Source organism: Cyprinodon tularosa, unplaced genomic scaffold (assembly GCF_016077235.1).
Source record: "Cyprinodon tularosa strain WSP-4 unplaced genomic scaffold, ASM1607723v1 ctg304, whole genome shotgun sequence".
NCBI classification, from domain to species: Eukaryota; Metazoa; Chordata; class Actinopteri; order Cyprinodontiformes; family Cyprinodontidae; genus Cyprinodon; species Cyprinodon tularosa.
The window spans coordinates 1,335,480-1,357,981 of NW_024039013.1; the positions used below are offsets into that span (position 1 = coordinate 1,335,480).

Below are 22,502 nucleotides of genomic sequence, written 5' to 3' on the forward strand. Positions count from 1 at the left end.
TGCGCCTGCGTCTCACAACACGCTGATGCACAAACAGAGGAGCTATTGTTGGCAGAGGACTGGGCAGCAGTCCACTGCTTCATTTTATCCCATCCTACCTGTTGGAATTGTGTGAGTCATTTACAAACCGTCACATAACTTTAAAGGGAGGGAAAAAAAGTCTGAACTTGACTGTGCGCGAGCAGGTGAAGGAGAGGAAGAGCGTTTGCGGAAGAAAAGAAGGATACTAAGGAGGAAAGGAGGAAGTAAATAAGGACGAAATAGAGCGCAACAGGTCAGCCTCCTCTCCGGTGTCTTCGCTCGAAACAACTACACAACCATGCCTTACGGACCGTGGAAGAAGAAAAACAAGGCGACGAAGGAACACTTGGTGGAAAACGAGGAGGTGAGCGGCGGACACGCAGGTGCCGGCAGCCTGGGGAAATCCGCCGTGAACGGAGCGGGGCTCCCGCCTCCACCTGCCAACCTGCGGCCCAAGCTGGTGTTCCACACGCAGCTAGCGCACGGCAGCCCCACCGGGAGGATCGAGGGATTCACCAACGTCAAGGAGCTTTACGCAAAGATAGCAGAGGCGTTCAATATCAGCCCACCTGAGGTAAAAACTAATAACACTAACTCACCTGGTGTTATGAAAACAGCAGCAGAGTCAATTAGTTTGGGGATTTTTAGTGTTGCGTTGAGGTGTTTAGATAAAAAAAAGGCCCTTAAAGTTTATCTAAAATTTTAATATATTTAATTTAAAAGTCTGTGTCTTATTGCAAACATATGGCTGAAAACGGCTTGTTTTATGCAAATGAGATCTAACCTATTATGCTTTTTAGATTTTTCATTGTGTTTTTATTTACTTAATGATTTACTGGTTTTTCTATATTAATTATCAACTCCATCATACCCCCCTAGAAGTCATTTTTAAACCTCCAACAATAAAATAAGGGGTCAGTGTTCACTTTATTTTCTTTGACCTCTTGAAATTTGGTCCTACTAAAAACATATTTAGTCTGATCTCTTGCAGATGTATTGGTGCATTTATTAAATATACTAAAATCTAAAATACAAGTATTTTATTTGTAGTTTTTTAGTGTTTAAACAGCTTTCAGGATTGTTTTGGATAAACTTTGTGTTGTGTTTTGATGCATAAATGAGGAATAAGAATTGGAATCCCTTCATTTCTGTAGCTGTTTTCTTTTGTTCATGGTAACTGTTCATTAAACTTCATATTAGGATCAATTATCGTTTAAGCCTATGAGCTGAAAATTATGTTAATAAGTAGAAAAATGCACTTGTTTTGAAGTGCTAAAAGTGGAATTAATGATCTTGAGGTTATCTTTCAGATCTTTTTTAGATGCATTAAGAAGTATTTTCATTGATTAGGTTTTAAATTATTGTCCTTTATGTATTTTTGCCATTTATATATAATTAAGTTGTGATTCTGTTGCTATACAGCTTAAAAATGATCAAGGTGCCAACTAAGTTATTAGCATATTATTGTGCTAATTGACCTATAATACTATTGGATTAGGTTTCACCTCTGTCACACCTATTAAGCTTTACTATTTCTCTACTTGGACAAAAAAAAGTATTGCTTTCAAACCTACCTTAGACCTACACCTAATTATTGAATTAAAATGACTTTTAGAATATTTAGTTTAGGTTTTAGCTCAAAGAAAAATTAAAGCTGGTATTGCAGCAAGGGTAATTTACCTCCTATGTCATTTTATTCTAACCTTTTTAAATGTTAGACATTTTATTCATTAATTCCACATCTGTTTATTTTTCCTAGATGTCAGGTATTTCTGATAATTATATATAAAAAAAAATATATAGCAAAAACATACAAACAAAATCAAACTAAATCTCATAAATCATTTATTTTTTTTAAATAACATTTTCATTTTCAATTACTTCCAGTTTCTACCGGCTCAAAGGGTCATCCCCATTTGGAACTCAGGCCATTCCTTGACAGTTATTTATATTTACCTGGTTTTGCCAAATGTTGTTTGCAAATAATTTTGTTAATGCCTTTTTAACTAAAATTCATATGAAAAAGATTTTTTTGGTGGCAACATTTAGCAGCCTGTCTGTATGTGTTTTACATGTCTCCCTCTTCACTGCTTCATTTGTTTACACTGCCACAGCAAAAAATGTCCATTCTTTGTTGTAGGCTGAGTATTTGCAGTTTAGTAGGATTGTTAATGTTTAAAGAAACATAAACATATGATTGATATTTTGCCTAACCCTTTATTGAAATCTTAGTTTTGTAAGATGTTCAGCTTTTTCAATTTTTGAATAATAAATTTAGATTTTTGGAGATGTTATTTGATTAAATAATGTATTTCTAACTCTAATCCAGAGGATCCTCCTCTGAGAACACTTTATTAGATTACTGGAATTGTACAAACAAATAGTTTCCCTTCCACTTTGAATTATAAAAGTGATGTGCTTTTTTATGTTTTTACTCATCTTAACAGGAATGTTTACGTAGTTTTTTTTTTTTTTTAGTTTTTTTTTACCGTTTGTAAGAATGTTCCTAGTACTTTTACGCTGATATTGCAGGAAGGAATGTATTTAGTTTTATATGGCGCTCTTACCAGAACCCCCCCCCCCCCCCTTGGTGAACTTTAAAAGTCAGCTTTGTGTCATGTCTTCGGCGACACGCCCTGTCAGCTCTTTTTGGCTCCTTTCACCTTTTACACCTTCATTACTGAGAGGGATCTTTGTCCTGCTTCATATGCTGTCATCGGATACCTGCCATAATAACGTGCTTCTATATTTAGTAGCAGTTTATCATGTTCATTGAGCATCAGATTCCACTGGGGGTATAAAAACCTGCCAGCTGTACCTGGTGGTTCTGGAAACAAAGGCATGTTCTGTGTCTTTCCTTCAAGTCCAGACTGTCTAAGCTCTTCTTTTGAAAGAGAATCATGGGTGGCATCGTTTGTCGTCTGAAATTTCTGAGCGGGAAACCCATGAAAACCTCAGTGGTTGTTTCATTCAATCATTCTTTTTCTCTGGTTTACATTGAATCATGCAACATAGTTAAATCTCTAGATTAGACCTTTCTCTTTGCAGTCATCACTAGTTAAAATGTATTCCTAATGAACCCAACTCTTTTCTATCTGAGTGGGACACTGGCAGTTTTGTTTTGTCACGCTCATTAGGCTTTTCCTGTCTGAACTAGTTTTACTGAAGCTTCTCAGATTGTTTATCTCACTGTGACAAAAGACTTAGAACATGTTGCATCAGAGGACTAAAGCCAAAACTGCTTTTTTTTCATGTGAATAGTTCTATTTTGGCAAATTTCCTAAAAAAAATTATTTGAAAATAGAGGTATTAATAAAAGTACAATTAAGCATCAGGTTTCAGTCTTTTTTAGTAGATTTTTATAAAAAAGTAGCATCTTATTTGACAATATATGCCACCTTTTTCATGGACAGTTATTCAGATCTAACCTCCCTTCTCACCAACCCTTGTCAGGTAACCTCACAGACTTTCGCTTTGACCTTATTAATTTTCTTCAGGTGAAGTTTCACGATTTTCACGATGATTTGGATGCTTGCTTGAGAAACAAGCTACCTCTTGTGCTTGGATGTCACCTTGACCCAGAGCAGGTGTCGGGAGGCAGAAGGGATCCAGCTGAATCAGCGTCTGTTGAATGATAATGGATGGAACTTATTGGTAATAAGCACGGCACACTCAATGAAGGAGTGGTTCTGAAGTTGGGGACCACAGACCCATTCTCAGTACCTACGCTTTCTGGCTGATGTTTTGGCCACTTTCGAATGTTGGTGTTGCTTTCACACTTGTGGTAGCATGAAACGGACTCTACAACCCACACAAAGGCCCAAGGTACTGTGGCTGACCCAGGATGGCGCTTCAATGCGAGCTGTGGCAAGAAGGTTTGCTGTGTCTGTCAGCGTAGTATCCATAGGCTGGAGGCGCTACCAGGAGACAGGCCAGTACACCATAAAGGTGACATAAAGGAGGCCGTAGGAGGCCAACAACTCAGCAGGACAGCTATCTCCACCATTTGAACAATAACAAACAGGAGCAGCACTGCCAGAGCCCTGGAAAGGAAATCCAACAGGCCACACATGTGAATGTGTCTGCACAAACGGCTAGAAACTGGCTCCATGAGGATGGTATGAGGGCCCGGCGTCTACAGATGGGGGTTGTTCTCAGAGCCCAATACCGTGCATGATGCTTAGCATTTCCTAGAGAACACCTGGACTGGCAAATGAAAGCTGATTTCCACTGAACACATGTGACAGACCTGACAGAGTCTGGAGACCCAGTGGAGAGCGATCTGCTGCCTGCAAAATTCTTCAGCATGACCGGTTTGGCAGTGGGTCAGTAATGGTGTGGTGTGGCATTTCTTTGGAGGCCAGCACTCAATGTACTCTCCAGACGTATTATGACTGCCATTAGGTACTGAGATGAGATCCTCAGACCACTTGTGACATTATATACTGATGCAGTTGGCCCTGGGTTCCTCCTAATGCAGGACAATGGTAGACCTCATGATGCTGGAGTGCATCATCAGATCCTGCAAGATGAAGGTATTGAAGCTAAGGACTTGTCCACTGTTCCACAGACATGAATCTGATTGAGCACATCTGGGACATCATGCCTCGACCCATCCAACAATGTCACCTTGCACCACAGACTGTGAAGGAGTTAGCGGTTGCTTTAGTCCTGGTCTGGGAGAAGACCCCTCAGGACACCATCGTCCACCTCATCAGGAGCATGCCCAGGTGCTATAGGGAGGTCATACAGGCACGTGGAGGCAACATACAAGACCGACCCTCATTTTAATCTATTTAAGACTTTACATCAAAGTTGGATCAGCCTGTTTGTCCGCTGTAGGTTTGCTTGAGACTCCAAATCCAGGCCTCCATTGGTAGGTAAATTTGATTTCCATTGATGGCTTTTTGCGTGATTTTGTTGTCAGCACATTCAACTTTGTACAGAGCAAAGTATTCCATGGGAATATTTCATTCATTCACATGTGTTATTTGAGGGTTCCCTTCCCTTTATTTTTTTTAAAAGCTCAATTAATGTCTTAAGACTTGCCCAGCAGGTAGGAGAGTACAAATAGTTCAAATCTCAGCATGGGATCAGTTCCATTAGTTAATTATGTCAGTGCTGCAACAAGCTGCTGTTCTAACCAAAGAGCCAATTTTTGTATAACTCTAGCAAAGAATTTAACAAAATCTGTGTGTTGTAATTACATGTAAGAAATCTAAACCTGAAAACCTAAACAGCTTTTTTAGTAATTATTTCTTTTTCAAAAGCAACTTATGCTGTTGATTAAAACTGTTGTTTCAGCTCCTTTACCTATGGTAGCACACCCACTTTAAAAAAAAAAAAAATTGGATACTTTCTAAGCTTTCGACAAAAGTGGAAATATCTGATCATGCTTGCACAGATTTTACCACAGGAAGTCTCCTATGTCCGGCTCAGTGGGGCCGGCCTGAAACATAATCAGATAACTTGTCACAGTAGCATCCCAGAGGACCCAGAGAAGCAGCTCTGCCCACTGAGCCTCCTCCCTTCATAAACACCGACAACATTCAGCCTATCTGTATTTGAACAGAACTTCTGGATGGACAGAACATTTTAAGCTTAATGTTTCCCTTATTGAGGTCAAACTGTTCAGGTATAATTATGAATGTGGTTTAGACTGCCTTATATATTTACTTGACCATGATGTGATTTAATAATCCAACATTTGAAATTTTTTTTGCAGAACTCTGCCAAAAGGCATCTAAGATGTTTTTATTTCTTTTACAATCCTCTTTACTATTCATTGAGCAGCTTCTGCAAGCTTCTTTGTTGTCAATCTTGTATATGTATTCCTTTTCTCTTATTTTGATGAGTATCTGTTCTTTTTTAAGCCATATTTTTGACTTTTTAAAAGCTAATCTAGCTTAACAACTGGCATGTTCACCCATCCTTCCTGATTTGAAGTTGCAGAGAGAACTGGGCTTCTCTTTTTTAATTATACAAATGCCACAGAAATTACTACAGACCACTAACTTAATTTTGCAGTAATTCATTTATATATAAATATTTAACATGTAGGGAATTAAAAATTTAAAATTTGTTATTAGGGCTGAAACAATTAATCAGATTAATCATGACTAATTGATTGTTTCAACAATCGTCAATTAATTTAGTAATCAAGTAATTGTTAAATGGAGTGTAGACTATAAAACATGCCTTTAGCTGACGGAGCAACCCTACTTAGAGAAGTAATTATACCAAAAAGTAAACATTTTGCATTTAAGAAAAAAATCCAAAACGGTTTCATCAGTCAATATGCTCTATCCAGATCTTCTTAAGTGGAAAAGTTTTAGTTTCCATTCATCCATCCCTCTTACATGCTTATCCTTAGCGGGGTTGCAAGGGGTACTGGTGCCTATCTCCAGCTGTCTACAGGCGAGAGGCGGGGTCCACCCTGGAGAGGTCACCAGTCCGAAGCAGGGCAACACAGAGACAAACAGGACAAAAAAACAATGAGGCACACACTCACACCTAAGGAGAATTTATAGAAACCAATTTACCTAACAGTCATGTTTTTGGACTGTGGGAGGAAGCTGGAGTTCCTGGAGAGAACCCATGCATGCTCGGAGAGAATATGTAAACTCCATCCAGAAAAACCCCGGGCCGGGACTGAATCATAAGTTGCAGCCCTATTCGTTATGTAGCACTTAAATTAAATATGAAAAAATATTAACATTCATTCAGCTTTATTACATTATGCATTTGAATCTGGGTCGTAAAATACCTTAATCCAAATGCATGCTACTTTTTTATTATTAATTTATAAAAAATATGAATATTATCTTTGAATGCTAGAATTTTAAATCAAATGCCTGGTAACATATACATTAAAAAAGTAATAAAAATGAATGTACTTAACATGATTTTTATTGGTTCAAATGATTTTCTCAATCGCATGGATTTAGTTGGGATTTATTTAAACTAAAAATAATAATAATAATAATACATTTTATTTAACAGCGCCTTTCTTGACACTGAAGGTCACTTTACAAATAATACAAAAAGATAAATAAAAAGAGATGAAAATACAAAATACAGATACAGGAACATAAAAAACAAAAAAAAACAATCATGGATAGGGAAAAGAGCACTATATTCACAGATAAGCGAGCTGGAACAGATGGGTTTTGAGTCTGGCTTTGAATAAGGGGAGAGAGTCAATACTGCGGAGGTCAGGAGGAAGTGAGTTCCAGAGCTGGGGAGCAGAGCGGCTGAAGGCTCTGCTCCCCATGGTGACAAGTCGAGCTGGGGGTACAGTGAGGTGGATGGAGGAGGAGGATCTAAGGGAGCGGGAGGAGGTGGCAATGTGAAGGAGGTAAACTGGGTAAAAATATATTCATTGTCAAACACATTCAAGGCTTTAGCTATTTAGATGTTATGCACTGCTGTCAAAGACAGTCTGCACTCAAATCTGAATGAAATGACGGTTCGACAATGAGCATCAGACATTATGGGCTATGACATCTGTTCTTGTCATACTTTTGGGCTTTCGTAGCAGAGTAACAAAAGATGGAGAATACAAAGATTATGGTATCTTTTTGTTTATAGTATAGTTATTAATGAATTCACTAATATAAATTCCAGCTGGATATAAAAAAAGTATCAATAAATATTGGATAAAATGCAAATATTTTTTGTGGTTTTATATTTGGTCAGTGGTAATTGCAAACAACTTGCTGTAATGTAAATAATGACAGATGGAAAAAAGCTGATTGATTTATTAGAAATGGTTGTTTTTTTCTTCTGATAATTTTTAAAAAAGAAGGTTAAAAAATATCTGAATTTCAGTTCATGTCGTTGAAGATATTTTGCTCTTTACCTGATGGGTTTGTCTCATTTCAGAGCTTGTGAGGGAGAAGCTCCAAGCCTTAAGCTATTTGAAAAGAGCTATTCTTTATATCTGAATTCACAAAAAGGTTAGAGTTCCCTAAACATCAAGACATCGTTGGCTTTGGTGACAGAGATGATTTGGTTTCCTGCAGGAAGGTGTGAAACCAACTTGGCATCAGGCTGAATACAGAACTTATATATTTTTTTAAAGTTACACCTCCATCTCCTCTAAGAGTTAGTTTCGCTCCTTGAATGTAAATGGCTTATTTCACTATTTTCTCAAACCATCTATATTGTATAGTAAAGACAATTCTAAATAATTAAATTGGGCATGAGTGGTGTTTAAAAAGCAGAGGTCTCTGCGTGTGTTTTCCATGTCTGGAAATTGGAGTAAGACTCTTAATACAGAAGCCTTTTCATTCAAAGAAGATATCAAGGCCTAGTTAAAATCTTCTAAAAACAATATATGTCATTCAATAAACCTAAAAAATGAAAATTTGGTGAAAATTTACTTGATGTTATCAAAATAAATGAACTGGTGCTGTGAAATAAGGTGGTGCCAGCATGATAATCTAGGGTTACATCTCTGGGTTTCTGTTGAGTTGGATGGAAAACGGTCCCAGATGCCAGTTTTAGTGGAAAAATTAACCTGTATGCCAGAAAGTCAAAGATGAATGAAGATTTCCATCATACGATTGGTTTTACTGGATGAAGTAATGAGGATAGGGTGCAGAACTACATGCTGTCTCAACACCTCTGGGGTTCCCTCTATGTAGACAGTAGATTTCCTCATTATGTTAGTGATTTTAAGATCCTTGTCAAAGTACGATGGTTAATGTTATCAAAGTCCAGATGTACTGTAGGATGCTGATGGGTTCCTAGCAGGAAAGATGAGATGAGTAAATTTTATATTTTATCAATTTAACAGCATAGTTCTTCTCAGAGCTACTATGTATACCTTATGAAAAATGTATTGTAAAATTTTAAATTTTTCCAAAGCTTCATTAAGTTTTGCATTGAATTTTGGGACTTAACTCTGATTGGTAGTTTAGGACTAACACTTTTTAACGCTGTGTTAGCCGCCACCCTTTATTTTTAATTAAAGCACTGCGATTGTAGTAAATAATATGACATACTGTTGCTATTTACTAGCTGCAGCGTCTTTTTTTATCTCAGCCAATTTAAGAACAATTTGTGTGCTGTTGTTGTTATTATTGTTGTCATTATTTATATTTTAACTTAAACTGCCCTCACTTAATGGTTTTGATGTGCTTTTTGTCGGTTTGAGTTTTTATAACTTAATGATTATAAAAACCTCAAACTCATCTGAAAAATCAGTCATGTCAGATAAATTGAAATATATGTATTTCTAAACCTGATGACGGCTTTAAAAAAAAACAAAACTATTTTTCATTGTTTAAAACCCTAAGACTCATACCAAAGCTGTGAACTGCAAATGCATATTGCAAATGCTGCTAAAGTTTTGTGTTACAGAATAAGTTGTTTTTATACTCTGGAGTGGTGCTCAGGTCAAAGTCTGCTTGTTAGCCTTATAGCAGGGGAATTTAAGGTGTGGCTCCTGGACTTTGCCTCCTGTAAGCCTGGTTACCTGTAAGCATGCAACCATTTGCCTGTCATTTGAATTTCTGATTGCTAGAAAGAGCCCTGCCGCTTGGTCTGTTTTGTAGAGTTCACATTGCTCTGCGTGCATGCACCCACCCAGCCAGACGTTTCTTAACTGGGGGTTGTGGGGATTAGTCTGAACAATCCCATTTGGGCGTCGACCTTTTTTTTTGCATTAACCAGCCTCCTGAAGTGTAAATAAACAGGAAGTCTATTTAGGCAAAACTAAAATTACTCACTTATTTTCAAATAAGTGAGTAAAACCACAGTTTAGTTAATGATGTTTTATTATTCTTAGAGTTACTAATGACCTTCTTCACCATTATATGAATATTTGAGTCTTCCTGGACATATGTTTGAGCTGTGTGTGCTTTAATGTAAAAGATACGCTCAGGTTAGTCGCCCTTAATCAGATTTTCTTACTCTACACTCCTCATGTAAAAAGAAAAAACATGATTGTTTTGAAATTGCTGCTATTTAATGGTAGTAATGTGAACATTCCCATGCCAAAATGTGTTTCTATAATGAATGCTCAGTTCATTAATATTTATGTCAAATGCTTTGTCATGAGCAAATACAAGTTGTATAATTTTCTGTCTTGGATAAAACAGCTGTTATGTCAGTTTGTTATTAACTGGCCTAGTTGTCTTGCCTTTATCTATCCTCTCGCTACGTGGCTTCTTTGAACCTTTGCACATGTTATGAGAAACTAGGCATGAAAAGTAGAGGAAGGTATTATTTTACCGGTTACAGATCAGAATCCAGCTTATTCTTCTTTGGTCATTAAATGCATCGGAACTGAAAGAAAAAAAAACAAATAGCTTTGCTTATAACCTAATTGATGAGAAGCTTTAATACTTTACTGAGGTTAATAGAAATCTAACTAACTTAATTTGCTTTGATGCCCTCAATGGGATAATAACTTTTTTTTTCTCTCTCGATTTTCATTATAAATAAAAAATTAGATGGTTTATCCTTTAGTTTTTCTTTTTGCTACTAGTGTCTCTATCTTGGCCACTGTAGATGGTGTATATGCTTTTGTTAAAGTAACGCTGAAGCCATTAAAAACTGACTAATTTGTTGTTTAAATTAACCAGGAACGGTGTCAAGCTCATTTTAAGTAAAGCACTTATTGTCATCCCTGTTCATCTGTCACATCCGCAGTTTGGGCAAATGATTAGCCAGTCCTCTACGCTGACAAACATTTTTTCCAGGTGAAAAGAAGAGACACAGCTCCTAAAAACAGCCTGTTAAATATTAAAACTAACCAGAGCATAAATTCACAGGGCTTCAGTATTTTTTCATATGGAGAGAGGTTGCATTCTTAGGTTCAGGAGGTTAGATCTATTACCTGAACCTAAAACTCATGACAAAAGTTAAATGAATTCCTCCTAAGGTTGGTTAGTAGTCAAAAAAGGGATTTGTTGCTGTAATATCAATACAAATGTTATTTAGAATGGTATAAAAAAATATAAACTGCTGTTACATTTATTAAATAAAAACATAGATCATAATGTATGTAGTTTCTTTGCTTCCATGAAACAAATTATATTTCCGACGAGAGTCTCTTTTTTTCAAATTAAGCATTAATCCTTAAGGTGGTATTAATGATTTCAGACTCAACTGTAGAGCCTCAATATTTAAATTTGAAACATTAGCAAATTCATTGCAGATATTTCCTGAGATGCATGCATGAACTTTACTTAAACCACCACTAATGATGGTTTTGATCTCCCTTAACAAGTCGCTTCTTCTTCTTCTTTTTTTTTTTTTTTTTATCCCTCAGCTAACCTCTAGCATCTTTGACCTTTTATTTTTAGGATAACCTGTAGAATTAATTATTGTATGGTGTCCTGGAAAAGACCCACATTCTATATAACTATCGGCCAGTTCTAGTTGGGTTAATGTTGGGCAAAAATAATTCCTGAAGCTTGGTGTTAGTCTTCTTCATGCATTCCACAGCCAGTTCTGTCATGTCTCTGTGATCATTGTTTGGACACCTGCTGCTCTTTCTAAATATCAGTGTTAAAGGTATAGAGGGCAATCTTTTATTTCCAGGTGGATCATGAAAATAAGTGGTACTCCTAATTGTCAAACATTCTGGTGATATGTTTACATAAGGCCGTTCTACATGCTATCTTTTTCTGAGCATGTGCACTTTGTATATCTGTGGTGAGCTGCGATTTTAGATAGTCATTGAAGCTAACTTTTTCCCTATGATACTTTAAAAATGGCTGAGTGTCGTGAGAGAAAAAGTGTTTACGAAGTGCATGCGAAGAAAAGAAAGACCTCAGAAGAGGCAGATGTATCCCGGAATGCGTGGCCCGGAGAGCTCTCCTCGCAAAGTATTATGGGATTTGTTGTCACAGGCTAACTAATAACGGAGATGACGCAGGCACCGCGAAGTGGAGGAGGAGTTAAGTGACCAACGGAGCAAAAAGCAGAGATCATCTGTCGGAATGGTCAGTTAACTGAGTTTGCTATAAAGTCCACTATATAATACCCGCTTCTATATACAGAGTTATTGATGGATTCAGGGGTTAGGGTGGACGTTCGGACACAGTAAGCTTGTATGAGCTATGAGAACAGCAACTTTTAAACAGAGCGTGCACGAGGAGAAATGGGCTCGTGCACACTCTCACACGTTTTTTTTTTTTTAAGTGGAGAGGGCAGCTCTTTTAAAAAAATCAAGAAAATCCTCTACAATACCTTTAAATTCCCCATTTATTATTCTGCTTAGTTTGTGTAAATCCATAGTATAACTGACCGAAAATAGCCTCATAGCATGGCGCTGCCACCACCATGCTTAACACAGAAGTTTGAAAGAGTTGTTACTTATTTAGCTTCATTCTTTTATCTTTCTTCTAAATTGACAAGGGGTGATAATTGGTGTTTACAACTTGTCAACGATAATGTCTGATTAGGTGCAGCGCTATATTACTGTATTGCATGCATAAAAGTAGGTCTTAAAATTTCGAAAAAGTTGATTATTTTTTATGTTACATCAGGAGAAGAGAGGTCAAGTCTGCGCAACAATCTTAGTTGGCTTGTTTATGAGTATTGATTTTGCATTTAATTAATTTCTAAAGGTATTCATGCAAGCCTTTACCTGCATGGCCATACAGTGTCTGACTGAGAGCAGTCATTATGAATAATGAATAATGTGGTTAGAAACGGATCACATTATTTTGTAAAAATGCAAAAAGCATCCAGCATTCATAAACCATTTATCATTTATTCTCTCTAAAAAGCACTTGACCTCTCGATGAGTTCAACATTAATCTCTGTTTTTAACCCTTGTTTCAAAAGTCTCCCTAAAAACAGGCAGAAAAGCTATACGGAAGCAATAATGCTGTGTGGCGTTTCCAGTTTGTCCCACCAAGAGTGAACAGAGTAATTGGAGGTCTTAGAAAGAGGATGATGTGTCTATAAATGGTGTGATAAAATCTCAAATTGTTAGAAGTATTGAACTTTACCTCCTGTTAGTAATATTTCCTGCTAATAGCTCAGACTTCCTGTTGATCCTTCTGGTTCTCATTCATTCTATTTCAGCTGCCCAAGAAACAGGTTTCTTAAGATTGAGGTTAGTTTAAGTGCAGAGTATATTTAAGAGGGAGGAGAAAGTAGGCGGTTTGTTTATCTAGTTTTACCCGTCTTCAGCGGTAGGAAACGTGATCCAAAAGGACGTGTGTGGGCAGAGATTAGAAGAAGAGAGTTTCTCTGATTGTACATGTTATATCACTCTTGCAACATTTGTTCACAAATTACTTTTTTTCTATTTTCTGCACTTAAGGGAACAGAAGAGAAGAGATCATTATGTTTGTTCTTCTTATTTCAGCTCACTTAGTGCCGGGATTTAGCTGGCCCTTCTTAGAAGTGTGGATTGCTGTTATCAAGACTATAACTTGGGTTTAAATGCACATATAACCCCGATTTGGATTTCTTTATTCCTTCTTTATTTTCTCATAAAAAAAAAAATCTAAATTTAGTATTAAGTATTTGTTCAATTTGATTTAATTAACCAATTAGCTTCTGTATTTGGAAATCAAATATAGGGTACAATTTTCTATAAACTATTTGCAAATCAGATATGCTTTAGTTTGTTTTCTGAAATTTGTAAATGTAAAGTCCGAAGCAACAGCACCATGTTCATTTAGCCAATTATTCGTACACCTGGAAGATTTAGGCTTTATTGAATTTCTTTTGACTTATGTAATATTTTAAAATGCCTCAGCCAGAACAGCAACTTTATTTTAATAGAGAATGTGAGAGGTAAAGATTAGGGTGATGGTAATGGACCTTCTAACCTCAGGCAGCTGACTGCAAATAAAGAAAGATTTTTAGAAAGATGCAATAAACTGTACAACAATCAAAAATACTTTATTTTTATTTTGCCAATATCGATGTTTTTGTTAGATTGAGAAGTGTAGAATAACAAAAAAATTACTTCTTTCAAAATGAATTCTTACTGAAAGTTTCCCTCCTCTCTTTGTTAAATGAAAGCTTAAAATCTGAATCTGCTAGGTCTGGGGTTTCCAACCTTTAAAATCAAATGGCCTTTTTGCCCTGAGTCTGACTGAATCAAAGTCGTTTAAATCAACAAATAATATATAACCTTTAAAAAAAAAGGTTATTTTTGTAAAATATTAGCATTTAGAAATCTGTTCAAATTTTCAACAACCAACAGTTTATTTGTATCTTTAGAAAGACATGAAATGTTTTATAAAGATGAAGCATGGATTTCCTTCTGTCGGATATTATTTGTTGTAAAAAAACAACAACAAAAAAAACAAATAAAAACAAGAAAAGTATATATAAATAATACCAACTCTTGTTCCAAAGCCCTCTAAAGTTTCCATCCATCCATCCATCCATCCATCCATCCATCCATCCATCCATCCATCCATCCATCCATCCATCCATCCATCCATCCATCCATCCATCCATCCATCCATCCATCCATCCATCCATCCATCCATCCATTTTCTTACACGCTTGTCCTGAGTGGGGTCGCGAGGGGTGCTGGTGTCCATCTCCAGCAGTCAATGGGCGAGAGGCAGGGTCTCCAAAGTTTCCAATACTGGTATATGTTATTATACACTATTTGGTTCTTTATATCACTTTAGGCCACTATTAAGAGGTTACAAAGAGCCACTTGCGGCCCTGGAGCCACAGGTTGCAGACCCCTGTGCTACGCGTGTGATAGTTGAGTCAAAGGTGAATAAAACAAGTTAAATGACTTTACTTCAGTGTTACCTTAGCAACGTTTGTCCCTCTCCAGTGCTGTTCCAGTGATTTGATGTGTATCTGTCTGTTTGTCTGAGGAGCCAGAAAGAGTTTCTGCAGGATATATGCTGGTCGATCTTGGGTTAAAACGCTCTGGTTGTTCTCACAATATGTTCCCAGAAATTCATAGTGTGTTTTTAACAATCAAGAGCACTGTCTGATAAAACATACCGACTTTTATCAGCTTTTCCTCTCTTGTAATTGTGGCTTTTTTAGAAAATAAAAGCGTTTTTGGCAAAACGACTCACTTTTGACTTAGTTTTTTTTTTGTAGTTTTACTTAAGGCAGTTTACTGACCCGTGCCTAAGGGTGTTAGATTTACTTTGAAACTCAGTTCTGAGAAGTCAGAGTTACGTAATCTAAGGTAATAGCTTTCTAGTTTCCTGCTTGTAGTTGCTTATATTAATCATTGTTCACCAAAGTAAAAAAAAAGTGAGATTTTGAAGTATTGTAATAGCAGACAAGGAAGAAAGAAGTGAGGGAAATCTACAGCTGATGTGATTCGAGCATTTTATGATCTAATTACATGACTCCGTAGATGATTGTTAACTGTAATATCGTCTTTGCAGGTCTTTCTTATATTGTGAATCCATGGCTGAAACTAAGAAAACGAAAGAGGACGAACTCACAGATGATTTGCCTCTGCTGACACACGCAAATGATCATGCTAAGGAGTGTCAGGATGGTTTTTGTTTGTTTCCTTCACAGCTTAAATTCACCTTTGTACCATAGATTAGAGAAACTTTCTGTTAAAAAGACAGCCCGTATGCGTGGCTCTGTGTACAACTTGTTTACATTTAGTGCTGCCATGGTAACATGTCTGGGTATGACATGGAATTGATTTGAGAGACAAAATTTAAACGGGATGAGATGTAAGCGACCAAGCTGCATTTATTTATTCACCATCAGCTACTTCAGGTTCTCTTTTAAATGTATTTGACTGCATATGTTCTCTTTGCATGTGTTCAGCATTCAGGGGGGTTACTGCTGAACAGATTGCAACAACTCTCCCTCTGATTTGCCCTTCTGCCATGCAGTTATCAGGGTGTTTGGTCCGTGCCGTGGGTCGTAGGAAGCGCAGTGGCTGTTCTTGTGAGTCAAGTGTTAGAGCAGAGGCTTTTTCTGCAAAGTGTGACATGAAGCGGCTACGGCTCACAGCTCAGCAGGGATGAGCAGCTCTCCTTGCAGAGAAGGACTTTAATGCCGTTTGCAGCCTTGGTAGCAGAGCGTAGGCGTCTGCTGCTGTTCCTCCCACAGCCTCTTTGGTAATACCCTGGTATATACCCTGGTAAGTGGAGGCAAGTAGGGGATGACACAGAAAGGATGAGGCTTCTGCACTCCCCCTCTTTTTATATCACTCCCTTTATAGATTCCTTCTCAGCAGTGGCCTCCCTCTGTTTTAATCCTATTCTTTATAGTCTGGTAGCCCAAGGCAACGGACAAGGCCGTGCTAGCTAATGTGTGCAGGAGCAACGGCTGTTGGTACACAAGAAATGCAGACCTTGCTGTCAGAGCCTGATTGGTGCACATTGCTCATTCTACCATGAAATAAAAAAAAAAACTCTTTCTCTTTTTGCTTTTTACCCATAAATTAGACCATAAATCCTACCAGTGATCCAATTATCATTTGATAAATCTAGTTCATGACTTATTAGACTCAGATTTCCCCAAAGTTGGTTTAGAAACAAGTCAAACTAAAATTTAGAACTTGATCCTTAAGAAAAGTTGGCTCAGAATAAATGATTTACAATCTCTTGACGCGTCCTCCTGGGGTTTCACTGGTTCTGTCTGAAGTTCTGTATCTTGTTTGTTTGCACTGATCAAATTTCTCTCTTCCCACCCTGGGAAGATATTTCAGTCACAGAGGTGTGAAGCCAGATTTTCACAATTCAAGCACTGAAGGAAAGGACGTTTTCCCTCTTAGCTGCAATAACAGACAAGCAGAGCTTTTATAAAGAGACCAGACACATTGAGGACTATGTGGATTAGTGGATGGTGCATAAATACTGATATAACTGTTGTAATAAAGGCAAAACCCTCCAAAGATGCCAGCACAGTGACAAAGAAAGCTACTACAGCTTCTGCATTGTTTTAAGCTCTTAGAATATAAGGTTTGCATAAACTTTTGCCCATTTTAAAATAAGGTAAAGTGCTTCTATTGAATCTGCAACGTGTCTCTTTACAGATCCTGTTCTGTACCCTCAACACCCACAAGATTGACATGGAGAAGCTTCTGGGGGGGCAGATCGGCTTGGAGGATTTTATCTTCGCCCACGTTAGAGGGATCAAAAAGGAGGTAGAAGTGTACAAGTCTGAAGACGCCCTTGGCCTCACTATTACTGACAATGGAGCTGGCTTTGCTTTTATAAAGGTAAGAAGAAAACATTTTTATTCCTCACATTTTATTTCTTATTCCAGTAGCTGCATTAGAATGACCTTAGCAAGCGGTGGTTTTATACACACATATCCTCCTATATTAATTTAGAAGAAAAAGGTGAAATGTCTGTTCATTTTGCACACTTTACTAAAGTTACCTTTTGTAGAAGAGAAATAAAGACCTGACCTGATGATACCAAATTTAGCAGTTGACAGATTATCTTCTTACTGTATGAATTTAGATAATTCTATGTTCTTTTTTTAATGAGAGATAAAAAAAAAAAATCATGATGAGACGGTCTTTAGTTGAAGAACTGTTCCTCATTGCATCACTGAAAATCTGCAAACACTGTGGGTTTGATGTATCCAAATAAAACACAACTCATTAAATTAATTTAGTTATTTCACAGGATAAATTAGACGCCAATGACTCTGTAATGCTGCAAAGTGTTGTTGGGACCCTCCAGAGCAGGGGTACAGCCCTTAAGAGCCACCATCTTGCAACTTTTAGATGCATCTCTTCTCTAACACACCTGAAACTAACAGATATGTAACAGTATGTAATTCAGCTGAGCAGATGCCCAGTAATAAGCCCCTCATTTGATTTAGGTTTATTAGAAATAATTAAATGATATCAATAAGTTGGATTAAGTTTAGGTTTTAGTTGTGTTCTTTATTTTCTAGTGATGCAACAGAATAAAGTTCTGCAAATAAACACTGTCTCATCATGACTTTTTTCATTTCACAAGAAAACAAAAATGTAGAAGTATCTGAATTCATCACAACATAATATGGAACAAGCTTTTATAACGTTCAGGTCATCGGCATCATCGTTAACACACATTCATACAGGGACGCTGCATATTTCTCATTTTGAAAGAGTTATACAATTTTTTTTTTTAAAATGGTTTAAAAAGTTACCCAGTTACTTTTTATTTATTCATTTGTTTCCAGGGTTTCTAATTGAGAAGGGAATAGTCATTTTATCAATGTTGTTTTTCTCTTCTGGTAGCTTTAAACGTAATTCAGTTTTCATTTTGATTGAAATTAAGAGCCTTTTCCTGCCTCTCCAAAATCAAAACAGCACAATCTTTATCATGACAAACAAATCATGTTAACACCTTTAACATTAAGTATTAACACCACCAGTCTTAACACAAAATAAATGAGCTTTTTCATTAGTATCAAGTATGTTACGGTGTTCCTAAAAATGAACAAACAATCCTACGTGTAACAATCACGATCATCTGTTTTTCTTTAATCCAATATAACATTACTGTTTTATTTTATACTTATCTCAAATATTTACTAATGTAATCTACAGCTGAGCTCATATCTCATTTGATAAAAACAACATTGCTGGTCTGGACTAACTGGTTTTGGCCTTCTGGGACTCCGTAGTTACACTAGCTTTTCAAACTCCTAGGTATGACAAGAGTCATGATGAATTGTGGCATGTCACCTTGTGTAATGATTTAAAATGCCTTCAGTCATTTCATCCTGTCAGATCAACCTGCTCACATGTGCCATCGTGTGCTGCTTCTGCTACACTGCATCCTGATGTCCCGATGCTGTAACGGGAAGACTTGGAGGACTGGGAGTTTTCTTTTTCACCGTGTAGTAACTAGAGAACTATATATGACATTTGCAGCTGTTAAAATCATATATTGGTTTCTTGTTCCATGAGCCTCTAACCATGATGTTTGTATTTATTTCCAAAAGATGGGTTAAATTCATGGGTCTGAAACCTTAACAACCCTAGGAGCCCTTTTTTCTTTGAATAAGTATTCATATTGTTTACATAAAAAAACACTTGTTTTGCACCCTCAAGAAATAAAAGCTGTAAAAAAACTGTATAGTATTACAGTAGTGTAGCTGATGGGGCTAGAAGTTATTTTATCACCTTTAAATGATGAGACTTTGCTCCTAGCTTTAAAGAAAATCCACATTTACTGGCTTTTACTGTCTGCCTCTGATTCCCACCGGTCAACAGCTTTGTGTCAGACCTGTAGAAATGTTTAGCCTTGATAAAGTGACCAGTAGGTCATCGTTTGTTAGTAAAGGCGGCATTCCTCCTGCCTCTAATTTATCCCTGTTTGCCTGGCTGCTCTGAAAGCCATTTATTACTCTGTGCAAACCAGAAGATGACCTGAAATTCCTCGCTGCAACCTTGTTCTCCATTTATCTCAGAACAGATGCCATGTTGTAAATCTGCTTCTGTTGTCTGGACTTTTCATTTTATCTTCATCACTTATATATGAAAAACAGTAAAATATGTGAGCATGTTGGATTCTTTAAAAGTCTTAAAAGGAAACTGCTATTTGGATTCTCTTTGGAAAGTCTATATGAGAAAGGATTTTCTACTTTTCTGTTTAAAACTAATTTCACACAAAGTTTGCTCAGATACCTCATATGCATTTATTTATTCCTCATTTTGATCTGATAATAAAGTGTTGGACCTGTTTGATTTTTTTCTTTTATGGATTAGATTGAAAACACTACACTACATTTTACACTTAAAAAAGAAGACGACCAGCTTGGCAAATAGCAACAAGCTTCCAGAGTTTGCTAATTTCCGATGAGAACCATTGTCATTTCCATATATTTATCCAAACCTATAGGGGTTTGTACATAGTTGATCAAACCTTTATATTTGATTTTGGCCTTGTTCTGATAGCTAAAATCCAGCATTTTAGTCACATTCATTCCTAATCTCTCTACTTCCTGTTCTTTTGTCTGCATGGCAGAGAATCAGAGAAGGGAGCGTAGCAGACCAGGTGAAGGTGATCTGTGTGGGCGATCACATAGAGTGCATTAACGGACGCAACATTGTCGGGACGCGGCATTACGAGGTCGCCCGGATGCTCAAAGACCTTCCCAAAGACAAGACCTTCACCCTCAAACTGGTCGAGCCCATGAAGGCATTTGGTGAGTTTGGAACAGAATTCATTCAAAGAGAGAGGAGCCTGTTTTAAAAAAAGTCTCTTACTTTTTGTAGTTTTAAGTATCGTTGTAGTTCTCCTATAGATGTAATCTGCAGGTATTTTCAAAAGTCAGATTTTTTAAAGTCGGAGACCTTCCACTGAAATCCTTTTGATGTTTGGTTTAACTTTCCTTGAAACTTTTATTAGGTAATATTTAAGCATCACATAAGTCCATATCTTAACCCTTGGATGTTAAGTTATGTTGCAACAAATCGGTGAGGGAAAAAGTAAAATTTTATGTGTTTTCAACTTGAATAACATAAAAAAACAAACTAATGACATTTATATATATATATATATATATATATATATATATATATATATATATATATATATATATATATGAAATGATATGTTATAATATGCTGACAGAGATTTGGATGGACTATTGTTTTTGTATTTGCTTCAAATATTTCAAGAACAGTATCTAATTTAATCTGGATTGCATTTTAATAGATTTTAAAAATACTAATATATCCTTGTGAAGTAATTTGTTAATTGCAGGGATTTTAGATGACCTTTTTTTTTTTTTGTCATAGAAAGGATTCCTCAAAGACATGATTATGTATTTTAGGCTAGAAATAGGATTTTAAGGACCACTAAACCAGAAACAATTCAATTCAATTTCAATTCAGTTTATTTATATAGCGCCAAATTCACAACACATGTCATCTCAAGGCACTTTACAGTTCAACCAGATCAAATTGATACAAAGTTTTCTATCTAAGGAAAACCAGTTGATTGCATTGACTCATTGACTCAAATACAATCCCCCACACTAAGCATGCTTGTAGCGACAGTGGAGAGGAAAAACTCCCTTTTAACAGGAAGAAACCTCCAGCAGAACCAGGCTCAGTGTGAGCGGCCATCTGCCGAGGCCGACTGGGGTTCAAGGAGACAGAAGCAGAGATACAAAAAGCAGCTGTAAAAGGCGGCCCCGTCCAGGAAACACACAGCCAGGCAGACGAGCTCCAAGGCAGCTCCCATGCCAGAGGACGAAGAAAGCACATCCACTCAGTCACGGTCAGAGAAACAGGACCACACTGGAAAACAGGCCGATCTCCAACATCTATAAACAAGGGTGTTGATAGAAGCAGCACAGCTGATGTTTCTTTCCAGGATGACGTCACAGCCAAACAGGAACAGACGAGGCAAAGCTACTCTGAGGAAAAGCAGAGAGAGCAGAAGGTTAGAGATTGAACTAACAGATTCTGCAGAATAGGAGAACAGAGAGAGAATGAAGCAGAATGATGAAATGGGGGTCCCTATGTCCTCCAAAAGTCTAAGCCTATAGCAGCATAACTATAGAGATAGCTCAGGATAACCTGAGCCACTCTAACTATAAGCTTTATCAAAAAGGAAAGTTTTAAGCCTAGCCTTAAAAGTAGACAGGGTGTCTGCCTCACGGACTAAAACTGGTAGTTGGTTCCACAGGAGAGGAGCCTGATAACTAAAAGATCTGCCTCCCATTCTACTTTTAGAAATTCTAGGAACCACTAGTAAACCTGCAGATTGAGAGCGAAGTGCTCTGTTAGGAACATAAGGAACAATCAGATCTCTGATATAAGATGGAGCTTGGCCATTTAAGGCTTTATATGTGAGAAGGAGGATTTTAAATTCTATTCTTGATTTAACAGGAAGCCAATGAAGAGAAGCCAGGATAGGCGAGATATGATCTCTCTTTTTAATTTTCATTAGAACTCTGGCTGCAGCATTTTGGATCAGCTGAAGGCTTTTAACTACAGTTTGTGGACTTCCTGATAGTAAAGAATTACAATAGTCCAGCCTTGAAGTAACAAATGCATGGACTAGTTTCTCAGCATCACCCCTGGACAGGATATTTCTAATTTTTTGCAATGTTCCTCAGATGAAAGAAGGAAATTCTAGAAACCTCTTTGATGTGGGATTTAAATGACAGGTCCTGATCAAAAACAACACCAAGATTTTTTACTTTATTATCTGAAATCAGTTTAATCCCATCCAAATGAAGTGACTGGCTAATCAGTTTCTTTTTCAGAGACTCTGGTCCAAAGACTATAACTTCTGTTTTGTCTGCATTCAGAAGCAGAAAGTTAAGAGTCATCCAGGTTTTTATGTCTTCAAGACATGCCTGTAATCTATGTAATGGGTTAGCTTCATCTGGATTTATAGACAGATATAGCTGGGTATCATCAGCATAACAGTGGAAATTAATCCCATGCTGTCTAATAATTCTACCAATTGGGAGCATGTATAAAGTAAAGAGAATTGGTCCTAGCACTGATCCCTGTGGTACTCCACAGGTAACCTTTGAGCGTGTTGAAGATCTATCATTAACATGAACAAACTGAATTCGATCAG

The 22,502-nt window shown here is 37.1% G+C and overlaps 1 protein-coding gene across 1 annotated transcript in view; it reads left to right on the forward strand.

Annotated features, from left to right (window-relative positions):
* gipc2 (GIPC PDZ domain containing family, member 2) overlaps window positions 1-22,502 on the forward strand; it is a 26,484-nt gene continuing 3,982 nt past the window's right edge. Inside the window, exons 1-3 of the mRNA XM_038291901.1 lie at window positions 1-595; window positions 16,988-17,173; window positions 19,926-20,106. Of these exons, the coding sequence (XP_038147829.1) occupies window positions 320-595; window positions 16,988-17,173; window positions 19,926-20,106 (643 nt within the window). The 5' untranslated portion in view covers window positions 1-319. The remainder of the gene's footprint in view (window positions 596-16,987; window positions 17,174-19,925; window positions 20,107-22,502) is intronic.